The sequence below is a fragment of the Camelina sativa genome, chromosome 8 (genome assembly GCF_000633955.1).
Source record: "Camelina sativa cultivar DH55 chromosome 8, Cs, whole genome shotgun sequence".
Classification (NCBI taxonomy): domain Eukaryota; kingdom Viridiplantae; phylum Streptophyta; class Magnoliopsida; order Brassicales; family Brassicaceae; genus Camelina; species Camelina sativa.
The window spans coordinates 22580947-22601833 of NC_025692.1; the positions used below are offsets into that span (position 1 = coordinate 22580947).

At 30.1% G+C, this 20887-nt stretch overlaps 1 protein-coding gene across 2 annotated transcripts; it reads right to left on the bottom strand.

The window, feature by feature from the left end:
• Window positions 3657-5999, bottom strand: LOC104707956 (WAT1-related protein At4g01450). 2 transcript variants are annotated; one of them, XM_010424416.2, is made up of 7 exons: window positions 5751-5998; window positions 5459-5526; window positions 5169-5231; window positions 4948-5064; window positions 4438-4825; window positions 4176-4327; window positions 3657-4065 (listed from the first exon to the last, which is right to left on the bottom strand). In XM_010424416.2, the coding sequence occupies exons 1-7, from the start codon at window positions 5868-5870 to the stop codon at window positions 3885-3887; spliced, it is 1089 nt and encodes a 362-aa protein (XP_010422718.1). In that variant the 5' UTR covers window positions 5871-5998; the 3' UTR covers window positions 3657-3884. The 2 variants fall into 2 exon arrangements, with proteins under 2 accessions (XP_010422718.1, XP_010422719.1); XM_010424417.2 differs by lacking the exon at window positions 5459-5526 and having other exon boundaries at window positions 5683-5999.

Genomic DNA, 20887 nt, shown 5'->3' on the forward strand with positions numbered 1-20887 from the left:
TATATATATGTCGTAGGCATGGCAATGACTAATTTTATTATCAGTTATATATGCAAGTAACTCTTGGTGCCTCGTCCATTAACCCAACCATTGATTATCTTATTTCGAGAGTAAGCACTGCTTCAATCATGCAAAATCTACTATATCTATAGCCTTTTAATGAAATAATATTTAAATAAATTTCTTCCTTAAGAAAAATAGAAATTTATGTATTAATAGTTACGTCATACGTTTTCTGTTTCGTGTTATATTAGATCGACATTGCTTTCTTTGATTGCGCCTACGTCGATAATAATTTTGTATCAAAGTTCCGAGAATTGTCTCTGTCAAGATGAAAGACCAAAAAATTCAGTATGACCAAGCTTTTTGACGCATTTCGTTTATAGAATAATGATTCATTTCTCTTTTCATGAAATATATGTTTTCGTTCTCGTCCATTTGCAAAATACTTTCTAAATCCACTAACTTGAGTTGGAATTGCAGTATTAATATATATCAACTTGCCTGTTCTTTCCATTCGTAAAAAGAATAGTATTATTAATAGTTAGCAATAAAACTACTTAATTGGTGAACGGGACTTTAGGGACGTATCGAAACTATTTTGAAAACATTATCTAACACAAACGAGATTTGTAGTGTTTAAGCGTAAGCAAAGTAGCAAACAGTAAAAACGAATCACGATCAATATTAAAAAATCATTTCTAGCTATAGTTGAATTAAAGTAAATTTATACTTGTAATCAGAAGTGTTTAATTTTAGAAACAGTTTCAAAAACATAAGGCTTTGCTTTGTACAAACGTTTATTTTGTTCTAGAATCTAATTTAACATTATATTCAAAAAAAAGAAGTGTTTAATTTTTCTTGTTTTACATTTTTATCTTAATGTCAAATTATATGTTTCTTTTGTTTTATACTTTTATTACTTTTCTAATAACTTGTGGCCAAAGCAGTTGAGTTGTTTTCCCTGCGTTAATGCAATAAATAAGAACAACAAACTCAATATCTATCTACAAACATAAATTTTGATTTTTTAAAAAGTTATGATTTAGCGTCATGACAATCTCTTCTAGAAATTCTGTACATGTTAATGAGTAGATTTGTTTGTTGGAAAATTTGGAATTTACCTCTTCGGAGCGTTGTTGCGACAATGACGACGTATACAGTGTTGTAAACTTATAACTACCGAAAAAAAAACAAAATTTGATACTTTCTAGAAAGACCATATAAACAAATGTCGTAAATTCATTATAATTCAATTATTTTGATGTCATATCCCTCAGTGATCAGTCACGTAATTAAGACTTGAGAGTCAGTGGTCAATAAAGAGTTTCAGTGTATAGCCTCACCCTTTTTTTACGTGTTCCTTTAGTATATTAGAAGAAAGAGTGAACATAATCGATTTCCCGACTTTAGTTACATTTTTATAATGTATATGTTATGCATGAATTAAGCGGTCGAAACCGGATTCTAGGTGATTCTGACATGTGTTCATGCTTTCTTGCTATAAGATAACAAACCCTCGTGGGGTTAGCCATGCAAAAAAGCGAGAAGCCATAAAATATAAATTTAGCAAACGCACTGACGCAATACGCACCCACGAAGTAACCAACGAAAAAAATATATTTTATTTTAATAAAAATCTTTAAGAACAAATTTTTGTAAGAAAACTTATATCGTGTTTTCTAGTCACGAACTCTCACCGTAAATTTCATGTAAGAAGTGTATATCTTGAAATTTTAATTAATGTGAATCTTGGTTTCAAATTATATATTAAATATATTAGTCATCGAAATAGGTCATGTGGTAAAAATCCTATCGATAGTTTGTGATCCATTTAATACGAATGACGTGAAAAAGAAGCTCGTCATTTCTACAGATTCCAAAGTGTAGTTGTGGTTGTTATTAGTTTTACTATGACAATATCTAAAAAGCAATTTTATTAATCATGCATGACATCATTTTAGCAAAACAATTTAAACAAACACAAGACAAACCGAAAGCAACAAAAAACTATGTAAGCACATAAATGGTTATGGTCGAATACGGAATTAATGATTAAAACGCGGGTAACGTCTCTGAAATTAAAATTGGCGTGACCTTAAAGATTTATTGCGAATCCAGACAAGTTTACACTAGTTATTGGATTTGTGTTTTGTCTCTTCATTTTGTTTTTTTATACAAAAGCTATTGCTGGAACAATATTAAATTTTGAAGCATTGTTATTGTAGAAGAAACCATGCTTTATAGCTAGCACTTGGTAGAGACCCCTTGTCGTGTAACGATGCGACATTTTATATAATACCACTTACTATTATATACTTCCTGATTTGTGACTGCTGAGTGAGAGTCATCTATATCTGCATATATTATGTATACCTTCGATATAGATTTTCTACTTGTTTGGATATTAGAATCTTTTTGTAAGTGCTTGAGCTTTCGCTCCTTTCATGTACCGGTTCCTCAGCAGTATTATAAAGAAAAGGCAAAGCAACATGATTTTTTTTTCTGGTTGTAATGATTTATAAATAAAGATATATTTAATTAAGTTTAGAACGTATAAGTATATACATGGAGAATGTGAAGTAAGAAAAGGCATAGTTTAGAAAAAAAAAAAAAAAAAAAAAAAANAAAAAGAGGCATAGTAACTAGTAAGTAGCCCAACATACCATACCTCCTCGCCTTTTAAGAAATATTTGTTTAATTGTTCGATTTTTGTTAGTCTGTATTGCTGGTATTGTTAATTTGATGATTTAACCAATAAAATACTACAAGATAATTTGATTATTTCAATAATATTAATTTAATCAATTTAATTAGATATGTCTATTACTCTTTTTTTTTTAACAAAATATATATTTATTACTCTAATTTGATGATGTTAACTAAATAATGAAATAGTGTTTTATCCGTGTAGCACGAAGTTAATGATATTTTAACTTTTAAAATTTTTAAAATTTTCAAAATAAAGAAACGGAATAAATCAAAATTTTTATAAATTTGAATGTCTGATAAATCAAGCTCTCTGTTCATTCATACTCGGAATCACATCATATGCAGAAAAAATCACAAATTTCATTTATCGATTGAATAATATATGTCTATTTTAAAAAATTTGAATCATATTATATGCAGAAAAAGTTCACAAATTTAATTAAGTAAATGTATTATATAGTAGTTCAAAATAATTTGAATATAAGATCAAATAAAAGTTAAAGAAAATCATATATTTATGTTTGAAAGTAGAGAGATTATGAAAATTAGATAAAATGTGAAAAAAAAAATTTAAAAAACTTTTCACGTAATTAAGTATAACCAAAAGGATAGATTAACAAATGTACTTAAAAAATGTTAATATATATAATAAATAATTTATAGATAGAGTTAATTAGTTTATATAAAAAAAGTAGTGCAATTTTGTAGGGATTAACTTTGTAAATAACTTTTCAAAGAAATATAATTTAAAGGGTAAAACATAAAATGTACTTAACATTTATGTATGTTCAAATAACACTCTACAATGGTCTTAGCTAGGAGACTGCTCAGTTCAAACTATTTTTGTGATATCATTTCAATAAAATGATCTTTTAAAATTTAGTATGGATTTGCTAGAATAGACTTTCTCTGATTATTTTGTTATATCCAAGCAGAATGAACCATCAGTCAATTAATTAGGTCATATTTGATAGAGTTTATTCATATAAACAAATTACAATATCCAAATGAAGCCTGTAGGAATTTTAAAATCCAAAAAAATTAAAGTTGCAACAGAAGTCATGAAATAGTCCAATAAACAATCAAACTATCATTATCGTCCCCTCTTCATATTTAAATTCTTTAAGAGATATCGATCCTTCTTGTTGGACAATAGTGATTAGGAAAGTAGATCAAGGGGTCATTGGTATAACCAAAAGTTGGCCTCTGTTAACATTTGTACGGCCTTCCTCTTCCTTTTCTTCGTCCACCGTATTGGTAGGCAACTTCATGGTCTTACACTCCTCTATTTGCTTACCCCTACTCCATAAAAATATGTATAAACCGATCACAACCACCACAGATCCGATAACGCTGCAACAAAAATAAAAGTTTAGTCCATAACACGCAAATGCTATATATATTTGTGAGGGTTTGTAGAGTTTATATATAAACGAAGTCTAGATTTTTTATAATATATATACCTTCCCAAATAAATCACACGATGAAGAATCAAGAAATCGAACAAGGTAGCAGACATAAGCACGACAGGACTAAATGCTGAGGAAAAGACAGGTCCTTGTTGTTTGATACACCACGATATGCCTACTGTACACATTCCTTGTGCAACCACACCCTACAAACGTAGATACACAAACAATAAATCCATGTGTCTTCTTATAGTGGGTCCAAATTATTAATATGTTGACAAAAAATTGTCTTAGGTTAGGTATATGAAAATTGTACCGCTATAACGACGGTTATAATGGTAAGCTCGTCTCTGAGGATCCAATCGTCAACATGTCTAGTCTTGATCAGACTAAGAAGGGCACACTGAAGCGTACCAAAGACCGACAAAATAACGGTACTCGAGTATGGAGAAGGGTAATTCGTGTTGATTTTGGCTTGTATAAGCATCCAAGAACTAAAAAGTACAACTCCTGTCAACAAAAATAAACAACCTTTGATCCAGTTCTCATGCCCTGTGTGGTTGTTTGACACCGTTGCTTGTGGTTGAGAGTGTGTTAATGGGATGCCTTCATACATAGTAAGAAGTAAAGCTCCTACTAAGCTTATCAAAGTTCCAAGAACGACGCCGTGTCCTACTTTGGTTCTCAAGTTTAGCTTTTCGAACCTGCAAATATTTTTATAACAATAAAGAAAAAGGTGTAAGGTGGTTACACTTGAAATGATAACATATATAAGGTACTTTCATTTATATATATTTTTTTTCTTCTTTCTAATAAATAATTGTACCCAAATAGTAAAGCCATAACGAAAGTGAGGGAAGGCATTATGGCCCAGAAAGCAGATCCCAACGTCGCAGAAGTGTAGGAGAGTCCAAGCAAGTAGAAATATTGCATCAAGCTCGCCCTGGAAAAATAAATATTTTATTTACAAACACAAAAGAAAACAATTACAAAAACAATAAAGAGAGAAATAATAGTAAGAAATAAGGAGTTAAAACTGAAACTTACCCAAAAAGGGCACTGACGAAAAGCTGACATGAGATGCTTATGGTTAGCTTTGGTCTTGTTTTCCTGACCAAATTAATCATGAAATCGAATATTTATTTTGTTAGGCACACTCGCACACAATTCCGATTCAATATCCGTACATATAAAATGACATATATTCATAAATATTTATTTTGTTTGATTAACTTTTTATTACGAAAATAAAAATACTTAAGTAAATAACAAATTATCATTAAGAAAAATAGTAAGATAGTGATGAAGCATCAAACGATTGGAAGAAGTGAACCTACCGTTCCCAAAAGTAAGCGATTGGAATAAGAAAAACAGTGGAAATACCCAAACGATAGGTAGCAATAACCATATGATTAATGNAATATTCATAAAAATTCTCATTTATTTTATAGTTTGATTAACTTTTTATTACGAAAATAAAAAGACTAAAGTAAATAACAAATCATCATTTAAAAAAAAGTAAGATAGCAAAGCATCAAACGATTGGAAGAAGTGAACCTACCGTTCCCAAAAGTAAGCGATTGGAATAAGAAAAACAGTGGAAATGCCCAAACGATAGGTAGCAATAACCATATGATTAATGCCTCCATCAAGAACTTTCTTAACCAAAGCGTTAACCATTCCCAAAATGATGTTAATGAAAACACCCGTTATCATCGGTGCCCATTTCCCATCGATAAAACCCGCCATGATTAGTAAGTAAATTAACTACGTACTATCTGTTTAATACTTAATAATCTCTCTCTCCTCTCTGGTCGCTTACTCTCTCCTCAAACTCTCTCTCTCTCTCTCTATCTCTTCTTCAGAAACTTGTTTGAGTAGTGAAGCATTAAGGACTTGGTGAACATATTTATAAATAACATATATGGTGAGTCGGAGCCCATTTGCTAATGAAACGACAAAGAAAATGTTAAAATATTCAAAAAACGAGTTTGGTAGCTATGAGTTTCTTTATAACAATGAAACAATTTATCTGTGGATATAATATGTTGTTTTTCTTGGTGGAAGAGAATGATATATAATTACCCAATAATAAAAAAAAAAGATACAACATGGTCTTCTTCTTTTCTTTTTTTGAAAACTACAACATATGTTTTATTGTGATGAATTTCTTGCATATATTACAATAATATATATATATATATATATATATGTTATCATATAATATACGAGGTGTTGATGTTCGAACTCAACGAATGATTTTATGTTATCATATAATTTACTCGGCTCTTGTGATACCTTGCAAATAATTTTTAGTGAGATCTTTAGAGACGAGTAATTAATTTTTCATTGACGAACCATGATTTAAGTAAATTACCGGTCTGATTACAGAGCGGATTTCGTATAAAGATTAACCGAATGAGAGAAATCAATTTAGTTCGTCGTCGGTAGAACTAAATTGAGCGAGTGGGCGACCGCGTAAACATTTTTTTATTGTGTACTGTAATTTTCTCTCCTGAGGATTGTGGATGTCTTCCTTTCCATATTTATAAGACACAATATCGGTTACGATTCTTATGTGTATTCATGTTTTTACCCCTATTTCATGCAGACGTATCCTATTTTTATTATGAATCGGACTTTATCTTCTCAACGAACCAATTACTGACCAACCGATTACTGATTAAAATTAGGTTTCTAAATGGAGTATCAAGCAAATGATAAATTTAATTGAAGATAAAGACAAAGTTACGTTTGCAATTAGTTTATTTTATTTTGTGTCTACTAGACTACTAATACAACTCATGCAAATATCTATACTCTGAATTTTTAATCGGCAGAGTCACTATTACATATCACTCAGGTACAAGCTGTTAATGATATATATCATAGTATATAGCACTGATCGAATTAACAATTGTTTTGTATTTCCTCACGTTGTTAATTATATGTTCAAGGCAATCATTTACAAAAAACTAAAGGTGGATAAAGCTCAATAGTTTCCATCAAATGAAAGCAAAGATTATATATATTAAAGCAAATGAAAATTTAAAACATACTTTAGTTATCTTTAAACTTGTATATTAAGATATTTGCAAATTAATAGTACATAACCGAAGCCTCTAGTTCTGGTGGTAAAGGACCCTCAGCTGAGGTATCCGCCATCATGAGTTCGAGCCCTGGCCACTACGGAATTCACATGCGGGCTGCAGCATCTCAGGAGCCGACACATGGAATGCCATTTGACCGCCCACGTAGCTAGTCCAAGCGATCCGATAACTAACATGTGGACCCTTGTTCTGTTGGGTATCCGATAGCTAACACGTGGACCCCTGCTCTGTCGGAGAGCGTTGGGATACTTAGGTTAAAAAAAAAAAAAAAATAGTACACTTTGAGGGGTGTATCTTGCGTTACATTTCAAGCCAAATATTCACTTAATGCTGTAATGCATAGTTATGATTTCCGGTAGTTTTTAGATGAAGTCCATTTTTTTTCTTTGTTCTTAGTCTTGTAGAAATCCTACATGATCCAATTCTTTTTATTTAACTAGGTTCTTAGTTTTTATTTAACTACGTTGTACATAGTTCTTTTATTTACATAAATTTAAAATTCTGGAAATTTAGAAAAATGTTAATGAATGACATGTCAAATCCTGATTGGTTGTTTAAAATAATTTTTAATATAAAAAATTCTGAAAATTTAGAAATGTTAACGAGTAACATGACAAATTCTGATAGATTGTTTAAAATTCTATGTGAACGCCTTAAACTTATAACTTCTCCTTTTATTTAGTATAGATTACTATTTGGGTTTAACTATTTGGATTATGGATATCTCTAAAATAAATAAAAATTTGAAGTGGAATATACCGATCTCGTAGAAAAGCATCTCTAACTAATGGAATCAGTGATTTAAATCATTCAAATTACAGATGAATAATAGTTTTTTCGCGGACCCACATCTTTGACATGTTGTATCACTATTACAACCTGAAGTTATATTGCCAGTAAATTTGTGGGCTATCCACCGAATAAATTGTTAAATTCTGCAGTGCTATGGATTTCCCAAACGTGTGCTTGTAAAACATTCAGGCTTGGTCCTAAGTCCCAGCTCCCAAGTATAATTTTTCAGATCGATGAAACTCCCGAGAGGAAAACACTAATATTGTTGAAAATACGTATATCTACGTGTAAAAATCTTCGTGATATATTTGTGAATAAGGGTTAAAAGTCATTTTTCATCAATTGGTTTTAAGTTTAGAGCATGACCTAACTCGTTTCACAATTGAGGCTGATCTAAATTTTACTTGTCTACGCATGTACGAAAACCCCAAAATCAATGATTATAAGAGCCATGGTTAAGGAGGTGGGTTGGAAATAAAAATCGTATAACTAAGAATTGTCAATTAAAAATAAAAAAAAGTAGAAGAAAATGCATGAGCTCTTAATAAGAAATTATCATTTAACTATTAGTTTAATACTTTAATTTCTTAAAACAAATTTATATTTAACTAAATAACCGATTTTTTATTAGAAATATAATCACTCCCTCTGTCCTTTAAGATTGATTTTCTACAAATTTGTAAACTTCAAGAAATAATCATTAAGAACATTTGAATTTCTGAATTATCATTAGTCTATAATTATATAATTTTTTTTAATGAAAAAACAATAAAATATTTTAAATAAATAATCATTGTTTCTTAATTTGTGTAAAAACCCTCTAACATCATTCTTTTAGGGATAGAGGAAATATTTGATTGTTAAAAGAGGCCATTGGTACTCTAACAAATATGATGATTTAACTCTACATTTCCTTAGTTATTGAAGTGTCCTATATAGCTATCATGTACCAGTGTATCCATCAGATCCATAAAATACTGTCTCCCACCCAAAAATATCATCCTGTATACCTAAAGGAAATCACAGCTAACAACTCATTCTTTCTTTTCTTTTTCCTTTTCTTTATTTTGTTATGTTTTTCTTTTTCTTTCTCCTTTTCATTCTGTATACATCATCATATATCACAATATGAACCAAATTTAGAAATATTGTTTACCGAATCACAGATCTTCAGCTGTATTGTACTCAATAGTTGGGACCTCTTGATGGTGACCTAGAACATAATGTGTTGGCTACTTGGCTATATCCGTGCATGTATTGATAGCGTGGATCTGTGATAGGGCATGGATTAAACACCTGCGCATGTATGTGACATGGCAATAATTGCATACTTATCTAGCTCGATCGGTAGACAAAGATTGTGATATATCATGGTTTTTACGGTTTTTAACCATGATATAAGTGTGTTTTTGAGTCTTTTGATTTGTTTCTAGGTTGTTTTTGTGTCATTACAGGTTTTCTAGGATTTAACCATGATATAAATGTGCATTTTGAGCGAAATGCAGCAATTTGGATTATTTTGGAGCATTTAATCAAAGAAGTCAATTTGGAGTCTGATCAACTGACCAGTGTCGATCGACACTAAAGGAGCATTGATCGACACCCAGTCCAAACCGACGAGAGAGCCAAAAATTGGAAGTTTTACAATTTTTTCCAAAGTCTTCCACAATTGCATCATAAGCCCCTTGACGTGTTTTAGGATATATATATTTTGTTTTTGGGTTTTAGAAACCTCTAAGTTATTTTCTAGCAAATTTTATTTTCTGCAACCCTGTAAGATTTTGAGAGCTTTTGGGAGAGAGATCTGAACTGCTTTGAGAGAAGAATTTTTGAACTCCCTCTTCTTACTCTTTTAATTTCAATTGCTTATTATTCAGAATTATGTTTTGTTCTTCATTGAATATGTCTGAGTAGTATGCTTGTTAGGTTCAGGGTTTTTCACAGGGATTTTATGATTTATTAGATCTGTTTATTTAGGATTCATTATCTTTCTAGATCTTCATCTTAGGTTGTTCTTCACATTAATTCTTGATTGATCACCTAGAATTAATACTTTAGGAAAATAAATTGATATGAGAATATAATTGATTTTCCTGATTAAAACCTTTTGATGAGCAAAATTACTTCTTGCAAAGAGATTTGATTTTGTAAATTTGTGAACAATCTAACATGTTTTTAAAGCTGATTTTTAACCTAGAATTTTACAAAGAGATTTGGATTTTCTGGTTTTAAATTTAGATAATATTTGCAGTGAGAACTGATTTATTTTACAAAAAAATTTAGAGTTCTAGATCTGTTCTTAATTGCTTGAATCCTAATTATTTATTGATTTAATATTTCATAATTTCCTGAGAAATTCCCTAGGCTTAGCATTTTTAATTCCTGAATTTACAACAAATTTTATTTTAATATTTTGCATTGTTTTTTTTATTTAAATCAACTTATTTAGCGTAATCATAAAACTTTATAATTTATTGTGTAATCTTGAGTTCTTGTGGAATTCGACACCTAAGTACTGCAGTGACCTCTTAATTTGAGATAGTAGCTTTAGGGTTTAATCTGAACATATCAGTTGAAATGCCATTCGAATCTTCTAATTTAGTAGTAGAGACGACCTTTGCGAGGTGCTACCTCACATGAACGTTCGAACTATGGAAGCCTCTTGACAGAAGGTGAGCGATATGCTAGCGGCAGAAAATGTTTGGAGAGTATATTTCACATATATAGCCACATGTTCATCAGTTCATGTGTCACGTCACATGGTGATTTGTTGAATTCCTGAAAACAGCAAATTATTCCCCAGTTAAACATTACTTACGGTTACGTATATTCTTTTAGTTCTAACAAATATAGTGTCATACCCTTAGCATTATCCAGAAAATAATAGAAGATAATCTACTAGTAGTCTACTACAAAGCAATTATTTTTGTGTCGTTAGTTTCATCCGATCCTCAAACTCTATAAATGTTTCGAATTCTATCAACTTCTAGCTCTTACCAAATCACATTTTCTTTTAAGTTGAGTTTATTGGTCGGTACTTTCTTCAACGGCTAATATTTCACCGTTCATTATTATTACAGTAAAACCTCTATAAATTAATAAGATTGGAACCACAATATTTTATTAATTTATAGAAGTTTTAATTTATCGATAAATTAATAATCATTAATTTATCGATAAATTAATAAAATATTAATTTATGAAAAGATTTTTATTTTCATAGTTTTGAATATTTTCGATTAAAAATAAGATATTTTTGTTATAATTCACATTTTTATATTTCTTAATTTATAATTTTGGCTCTCATAATATGATTGATGTTAATAGTTTACTAGATTATCAAAATGAAAATGATAAATGTTTAAAAGTTCATAGTTTAGAAGAAACTGTTGTTACTATTCTTCATGATGAAGCCAAAGAAGATATTATGATATCTTTATAACCAATTATACGTAAAGAAGTAACTATCGCGTATAAGATGCTCTACAATTTTTGGATACAATTTGATAAAACAATACAAAAAGTTTTTGATGCAATGAGAAAGATTATAGAAGAGCTCCAACAAGAATGCAAATTCAATAATAGACAAACAACAATACAACCATATTTCACTAAATTTTCTTATATATATATATATATATATATATATAGTTTACATCATTATTAATTTATGATATTGATGAGACTATATTTTTACATAGGATTTCAAAAAAAAATATTATCTTATTATTTTATCGAATTGTATCATTTTTTACACCAGTCCAACTCGGGACTGGAAAAATTTATTAATTTATAGCGAATATTAATTTAAAGAATATTAATTTATATAGGTTCTACTGTATATATATACTCTTAGGACATTTTTTTCCCCGGCTGGGTGCCATAAAATTGCACAATCATAAGACCACCTCCATCGCTTATATATTGGTGTTTGTAGTACTTTCTAAATATAAATTTAAGACATTTTGGAGAGAAAGAAGAACAGAAGAAAACATTCTTTAAGATCCTCTCAAACTTACCTGTCATTTTTCTATTGATTTCAATTCTGTTATAAGTTTTATTTAAATTTTTAATCTAATTAAGACACTCTCTATCTGGATTAGTACTGATAAAGATGTTCGAAGAGCTAGTCACAAAATCCGGCTCAAGCCCAGATGATTTTTCTTGTCTAGATGCCATGTGATTTTACGTTACACTTTTATTATTCTAATTATATTTTATATATTTATTAAAAGATTTTCTTAATTTCATTGAGTAAAAAGTTTCTCCAATCAATACAATAAAACTTGGATGTTTCTCTCCAGAGCATGACACATCAGCATTGTGAAACATTCTGGAGATGACACATCATTTAAAATAGGTAACCAATGAAAATACTTTAATTAATACAACTCACCATTCTATTCCAATAATAACCATTCACTAACCTATCAAATTAAAACATTAATACATATCAGCTTTTTTTTGTCTAGGTGGACACATATTTGTTCTCTTAGATGATTCAATTTCTTCTTCTTTCTATTTAGCTTTCATTCGTCGGTTCTGATCCAATCTTTAGAAAGAGAACCATGGGATCACCAGCACTGCGGATTCAACGTTATTTTCGCCGGTGTAACGAAAAGGGTTTGTGTGATCGTGTGTTAAAAACACTTGTATCGTGGACTTCGTTCAACAAGGAGGGAGAGAGAGAGTTGGTGTTGAACCTAACATCGCCGCAAGAAGGAGAGAGGAGAAGAGAGGTAGCCATGAGAGAGAGTATGGGAGAGCAAGAGAGATCGTAAAAAAATAGAGAAAAAGGAAGACGAAAAGATGGTGCCGAGAGATGGAGGTGGGAAGCGGCGAACCAGATGACAATCAACGGAGAAGGAGACGTTGCGGAGGTCGTGGATCTGGTAGTCATTACTGTGACTGTGGCATGCCACGGTGGTGGTGGAAGAGCAAAGTCGGAGTAGATCGGAGCTGGAGAAGAGATGAACTGAGAAAGAGGAATAAGATAATAAAGCAGTTTGGAGAGGTGCTTTTGGAGGCTCTTCGGCGCCGGATGTGAAATCGGATTAGAAAGAAAAAAACTCTTGTGTGATCACCACCAAGCCATGAGCTCGTAACCATTGACGGAAGTCCGATTGGAGTTGTATTCACGAAGTTATGTGGGTTTTTTCCTACGCAAGAAATTACTGGAACTGTCCAAACTAGAAACCCAAGAAATCAGATTCGAGGTTGTCTCCTTGGAACAGTGTTTGGTAGTCCAAAAATTATCTGATCGAGCTGAGATTTGGTGGAGAGCTTCACGGTACTACTGGCTACAGATTCAACGGTGGAATTGTGATTTTAACGGTTAGTTGTGTTTTCCACTGGTGTGTTTTGTGACATCTGTATGGAGTAAATAGTAACATTTTAATGTTTGGTTTGACAAACGAGGTTGGATGGAGCTGAAGGTTTGTATGAGTGTTCTTGAATATTGGGTCTGAGATGGGAAAGGAGAAATGAGTTTCAACATTTAAGTGGCAAAGGAGGAGGAGAATTCTCGAGATAACGAAACACAAGAAGTTACGAAAGATGAGGATATGTCTAAACCAAAGAAAACAGTGATAGATGCTGAGATAAAAAAAAAGATGATGAAAAAGCTGTGACAGGAGATAAAGAAGAGTCAGAGGTTTAGACAAATGGAGACAATGCTGAGACTGAAAAATCTGTGATGGAAGATAAAGAGTCAGAGGTTAACTTGTGATTGTAGGCAAGACTCATCTTTTGGAAGAAGAGATGTTACAGTTTTACAAATACTAAACTGCAGACTAAAAGACCACTAGAGTAAAGTACATATCTTTGTTCGAAATGCTTCACGATGGAGCAAGAATAATGAAGGTTTCTTTGATGAAGAGATTGAAACTAGGAACCGATAGCTGAAACATTTTTCTTCATTTTTATTTACTTGTAGTTTTAATGCTACATAAGCAAAACTATGTTGTGATTTAGAATATGCGACATAGTGGATATGATATATTTTTTGGTTTGAGTTTGAGGCGGATTATGTTTCAGAGAATTTCATTATAAGATTTATATTGTATGGTTTTGGCCTTTTACGATCTTAGAGTTTTTTATTATTTAAATATTATATTTTCTTTTAATGTTGACAAATCATGTTTTTAATGTAAATACCAAAAAAAAATGATAATCAATCAACACATTCTTTGATTTTTTATTATTATTGCAAACAACATATAAAAATTCTTTCCAAAATAGTTAAAATAAAAATAACCCACGGTGTAGCACGGGTACTATTCTAGTGCATGTTAAATTCGCGGGAGCACAATCGTGGTTTGCTTTTCTAACGTTTAGATTATCTATCATAGTCCCAAAGAAATTGGTTTTTAGTGTAAATTTAATTTTCTAGGTTATGAATTTAAATGGTTTTCAAAGAAAAAAAAAAGGAAAAAGAAAAAGGTTATAATTGAAATACCAGACAAGCTAGACACCTTAATTAACTGATTGCTGTAGCCATAACAAAGGTAACCGCACGCATGTATGTCAGTAACTAAGTGTCATGTTAATATATGAAAGCATATGCTAATTAAGCACGTAGCCGTTGTGTATGATAGCCCCAGTAGGAAGACATACTGAGTCAAAACTAGCTTGCCCTAAAATAGAAAAAATGAAACATACAACTCTTTAAAATTATATTAAAAAGGAACGGATCCAACTACCCAAGTACTGAAGATTTTTGAGCGTAAGTTTCGATTTCATTCTCCTAAACAATGAATAAATTTGTTAACGTTAATCACTAATTAAATCCATATACATACATATATATATATATATTGATGTGGCTAAAAAAGAAATAAAAAATCATAATTAAAAAAGGATTTTAAAAATGTATGAGCTCTCTTATCATTAATTAAAACCAAAAAAAAATACATGAGCTTTATGATTCATCTTATTACATTTTTACAAAAGAAAAAATCATATTACATTTTTACAACAAAAATACATGAGCTTTTTATGATTCATTTAGTTATTAGTTTGGTTTTAACAAATTTATATTTCATTAACTGTTCAGAAAAAAATTATTATTTCGACTTCGTCACGTAAGAGTAGGTCGCTAGTCAATAAAGATCAGTCAATGTATAACTTAGCTAGTAGCTACCACCCCTTTTTATCTCCTTTATATTCATAATGCATATATTATATTAAATGTATGTGGACAATCACTTTTGTGATTTTTATAATTATAAATATTAGTATGCATTTACTACGTGATTATTTTTTCCTTATTTTTTCTTTCTTAAAGAAGCTATATGATTGGCTTTATTGCTAAAAAGATAAGAGATAAAATAAAAATAAGAAATTTTAGTGGGGTTAATTAATTAGCCATGCAGACACACGATTAAATTTAGCAAAAAAAACGTACATACGAAGTAAGTTAGGCTTATTAACTATTCCTATGATTCTTAAAAACCAATACATTTATAGTGAATTAAAGGCAAATTAAGAAAATCTACTAATGGCTGTTTTTTATCGATCAAACTGTTTTTAGATAGATAATATATTATATTTAGTACTATAAAAATAAACTGATTAAAGTTTTAATCTATGTTTAGAAACCTTAAAAAAATGCATAAACGAAACAGGAAACTATGAAGGTCTTAGAAGCAATATCAACAGACAACTACCTAGAGGTCCTAGACTGACTTGCTATAAAAATTCTATAAAAACCTTGCAAATACTAAAAGGTACTAGATAGTCTCAGATAGACTTCATACGTAATTCCTGCCAATCTCGCACTTGACACGCAATAAACAGTAGTCTATTTTCACAGAGAAAGATGACAAAGGGTTAAAATGCTTAGACTTTATCCGTTCCATTACCTAAAATGAAAAACAAAAAATATATTTTGTTTAATAATATTTTATATTACATACAACGAATATTCTCAAAAATAAATTTTTTTCTCAAATTTATCACAATATCTCTAAAATTCTAAAACTAGCACTATATTTCAAAATTAATCTTTCAAAATTAAATTATTAATTCAAAATACTAAACCTTTTTCTTCAAAATTATATCTTAAAATGTAAAATTAAAAATTCAAACCTAAAAAAATTTTAAAAATTAATTTTAAATATTTAAATATGTTAAATAGTGTTATTTTGAAAATTTATGGAATGTATGTTAAAATTGTTCATAAAACATGTTTTAGTACCATTTTAAAGTATTTTTTTTATATTTAATTAATTTTATGAAGCATATATATTTGGTTTGTCACCACGTGTTTTCATAATTATTTGGATAATCTTTTTTTTTTTTTTTTTTTTTTTTTTTTTTTTTTTTTNACTATCTATGAAATCTGAAAGGAAGAAGCTAATCGTGACTACACATGGTGATGGTGACATGGAAACCATAATTGCATTAAAAAATCTCTTCAAAACAGATCATCTGAAAAATAACCAAGATTAAAAGTAAAGTAACAAAATATGGATTATTCGTGATTTTAATGTGGTGGAAAGAAGCTAGTCGTGATTACACAATCCAAAGAGTGGTCGTGGGTATATCTTTTGTAAATAGTGGTGCGATTTTTACAACTTCTCAATAACCATGACATCATGTTTTGCCAAAAAAGAATTAACAAACTATTTCTGAATTATAATCAATTAACTATGCATAGAAGAGATTAGAGAAGACCGTGCTTTATAAATAGCCTTTTTTGTCACTTGGTATAGACTTTTGTAGTGAACGATACGACATTAATTCTACTACCACCACGAGAGTCTGAATCATATATATATAGCATTGTTTTCTAGCTATATAGCATTGTTAACAGGTTTGGATCTAAAATATATTTGAAGTGTTTTCATCACTCGTTTCGTGTGCCATCCCTCAGCACTCATCAGTATCATAAAGAAAAAGCCAAATAACAACCTTCTTTTGGCTACTATAATTAAATAAATCTTTTAATAAAGCATACATACAATATGAAAATATAGAAAATAAAGCGTATATGGAGTGAGGCTTGCAGCCTAAGCTGCCTACCTTGCTTTCAAAGAAATTTTCTTTTTGATTTTTTTTTTTCCCAAAGATCTCAGGAAATTAAGCATGTAGACGAATGGTAACACGTAAAAATATTGGAGAGGTGGTGATTTTTTTTTTTGTGTATTCGGTTTAACATTTTTTTTGTATGAAAGTTTAGGTTTTTATATTGAAATACTGTATCTAAAATAAATATGGACTAAAAAGTCTGGGATTGCCCCAACAGAAAAATGTAGGAAAGCATTAACAACGTTTAAAAGTAACTTTTCAAAACAAAATATGAATAACCAGTTTGAGTATTCAACAACTGTATGTTATGATTGTCAAAGAGAAGTCGGAAAACTGAATTACTTCAGCATATACATATCACATATGTTGAAATATAGTAATTTAGTATTGACGAAAACAACAATGACCAACGACGACTTATCGGTAGTTTCACAAGCGTAGTAATGTCAGCTGGAAAGCTGCGACCATATTTCTAATCCTACACCATAATAGTAATTAATGACCACGTAACCCGAACCCTAGTGATTCGGTCGGTGAAAAGTGTTCGTCGAGTTTCCTCGTTAGTTTATTTTTCAATTTAATTTTTATGTTGGTTGAATGGGTTGAACTAGTTATTTTTAACCTTTTCAAAATTTTGAATGCAAATGGTGAAAATTAATTGTATAATTTTTTTTCAACTTCTTCCATCTTTTTAACTATGCGACCATTTTCACCCATTTTTCAAACCTATTCTTCTTTTGAAATGTACTAGCATAAGCTAGTTTATGGGCTACTAAGGAGGATAAATATATTCTCGGATTTGGAAAACTATCTTGTGACCAAATTATACCATAAGCTAGTTTATGGGCAACTATCTTGTCTATGCATCCTAGCCGTCTTTTCAATAGCCGAGCGTTCTCCAATATAGCCTAAGTCAGCGAAGAGACCACTAAATTTTGATGTGTCGCAAAATATGTAATGGGGCGAATGGCATGTTAGCAAGCTTATGGTATAATTTCGTGACCCCTACAAGTTCGCTAATTGTGGTTTTTTGTATAATCTGGTCTACACTAAGGCTAATCATCTCTATCTCGCGTAGCTTCAGTTTTTGGAACAAGAGGATCGATCAGATGACAACTCCGCAAATTAAGATCTGATACTTTGATAAGATCTTCAAATTAACTTTGCTACTCCAAACACAATGATTCAAAGGAAAAGTTCCGTCATTTTCATCCCTAAATGTATATACAGTACTATATCCAAATGAAGCCTTTCAAAAGGAAAATCTAGCTTTGCATATTAACCAAACATCTCAAGCCCAACATTATGAGACAAGACAAACAAGTCCAAGATATAAGCCCACGTAACCTGGTTTCTAGCAAGAGATTCATATATATGAGTGTAATGAACATATAGTATCTAGAGTTGCCGAAAGTGAAACCTCTATATCTCCCTTTGATTTCATCTTATAAGAAAACAATTGGAGTGTTCTTACTTCTTAGCGATTGTAAATTAATTTTCGTTATTTCTCTTTTATTTTAACTAAATAAAGCTCATTTGAGCTAGAATCTATCTTTGCTAGAAATCTCTTCACTGCAAACAACTATAAGATCATTTATCTTGTTTATAGATAATTAGTTAGCACATATCGGTCTTTCTGGTTGACAAGAGGTTTCGAGGAAGTAGATTAAGGAGTCCATATAACCAACAGAGATGGCCTTTGTAACATTTATAGGGCCCATATATTTAAAGGTAGCTTTACTATTTTACTATCATCTGTATAAAGTAAACCGTCACGACCACAATAGATCCGATTACTGCAACTAAAATAAAAAGTTAATCCGTTATAAAACATACCAATTCGTATAATTTTATTATATAAAGTACGGTTTCAAAAGTTACTAATTCATAAGATCATGTCAAAAATATTAGTTATTAAAATAATAAAATTATTAAAATAATAATAATATTTTATTATTATTTTGTAAAAGTTACTCATTCATAATATCGCGACATGTGTCAAAATCTTATTATATTATATATTAAAATAATGATAAAATCTTATTATTATGTTGTTAATTATACAATTTTGTAATTCTAAAAAAAAAAGAATCGTCCAAACAAAAAAATTCATAATTCAAAAACATAAAAGAAATCATACAGATAATTTTACAACAAAGATACACATAGTTATCCTCAAGAAAATCCTAAAAATTCTAAAATAATTAAACTTATACAAAAAGAATTCTATATTATATTGAATTCCTTGGCCTAATCTTAAAAGAAAGAAAAGTTAAATATAAAGATATGTATTCTCTCATATCTTTGTTATATATATAGAGAGTAAGATGTCATTCCAATGTATCAAACTCAATTAGAATTTTCAAACATGAGCACTACAGATGGAAACAAAAACTGTGAAAATAACGAAAGTCAAGATCATACAAATTGGTTCGGATAGAAAAAGTCTCACGCGATGCGTAGGTAAAATGAACATAATAATATATGTTTAGTTATTTTAAAATACATTCAATAATAGTTAACATTAATATTGTAACTAAGATATATTAACTTTTTTGTCAAACAATTAAATAGATTAGCTCGAAAGAGCCAATTGGTAGGAACACTGTTTACATAAGTTATATGAAGCGGTAGGAACTAAGATATATTAACTATAAACTAAAAACCTAATAGATTTTATGAATAATTATCTAGAACTAAATTTTTATATTTAAAATTTATAAAATAGATCAAAAGAAACAAAGTACAATATTGATACAAAATAAGCATACTGAACAACATTTACTAATTTCAAAACATGAACAAAAAGTAGAAACGAAAGGTAAAAAAATGCGAAAGACCTTGTGTCTCTTCTAAAAGTGAGAATGTGTCATGTGCCTTAGACCTTCTTCATCTAGCCTTTTTACATATGCTCCAAAATTTTGACTCTACTTATTTGTTTCAAAACCTACAAAAGTCACGTAAAAGAGAAAAAAAAGAAGATATTTTAGTTAAATAAAAATTGATATTACTAAATTTAAAAATTTATGTGAAAGGTAGAATATGATGTTTGATGAAGAATTTGTCTTGCTATTTATAGAGAAATTTGTTGTTGCGCGACTAAAAAGACGTCAATTTTATGTACGAGTTTGCTATGCAATGACTATCAATAAGAGTCAAGGTCAAAGCTTTAAAAAAGGTAGGTTTATTTTTGCTATGTCCAGTCTTTTCTCACGGACAATTATACGTAGCCCTCTCCAGAGTCACTACAACTACAAACTTCATATTCTTAAAGGAGACACAAAACACTACGACAACAATGTTCTATAAAATATTGTCTACCAAGAAGTTTTCAACAACATATTTGTTTCAGAGACAATTTCGACTTTGTTCTATTGCTTTTATTTACCATAATATTGTTTCAACTTTGTTCTATTGGTAAAACTTTTTTGATGGGAAGACAAATTTTCCTTATTTTTTTTAAACAAAAATATACTCATACGTTCTCCTTTTTCAGTTTGGAGTATGTAAGATTAATATGTTGACCCCAAAAAATGGAAGATTAATATATGCATCTTCTTTTCGAATAGGCTACATCATGGTGTGTCAAAGAAACTTCCACGAATACATTGGAAAATTTAACATTAGTTACTATCAAAAGATTTTGTGACGTTGGAAAAAGATATTTAGTTTCATTGGTTACTGGAGCAAGCCACTTTGAGATAGCTAAAAGACGTGAACATGTTCTCTCCACACAGGAGGGGGGCAGAGCCGAAGTTCTCTCTATGGTGGAGGAGGTTGGACGCAAGGTTATCTTCCCAAGGGAGGAAGGTGGGGGAGGTTGAACACAAGGTT

Coding starts and splice junctions, on each gene's coding strand:
- LOC104707956 (XM_010424417.2), bottom strand. CDS start 5,870: ATGGCGGGTTTTATCGATGGGAAATGGGCACCGATGATAACGGGTGTT. Junction 4,328..4,437: donor TTATAACCGTCGTTATAGCG/GTACAATTTTCA, acceptor CTACGTTTGTAG/GGTGTGGTTGCACAAGGAAT. Junction 4,066..4,175: donor CGTGTGATTTATTTGGGAAG/GTATATATATTA, acceptor TTTTTGTTGCAG/CGTTATCGGATCTGTGGTGG.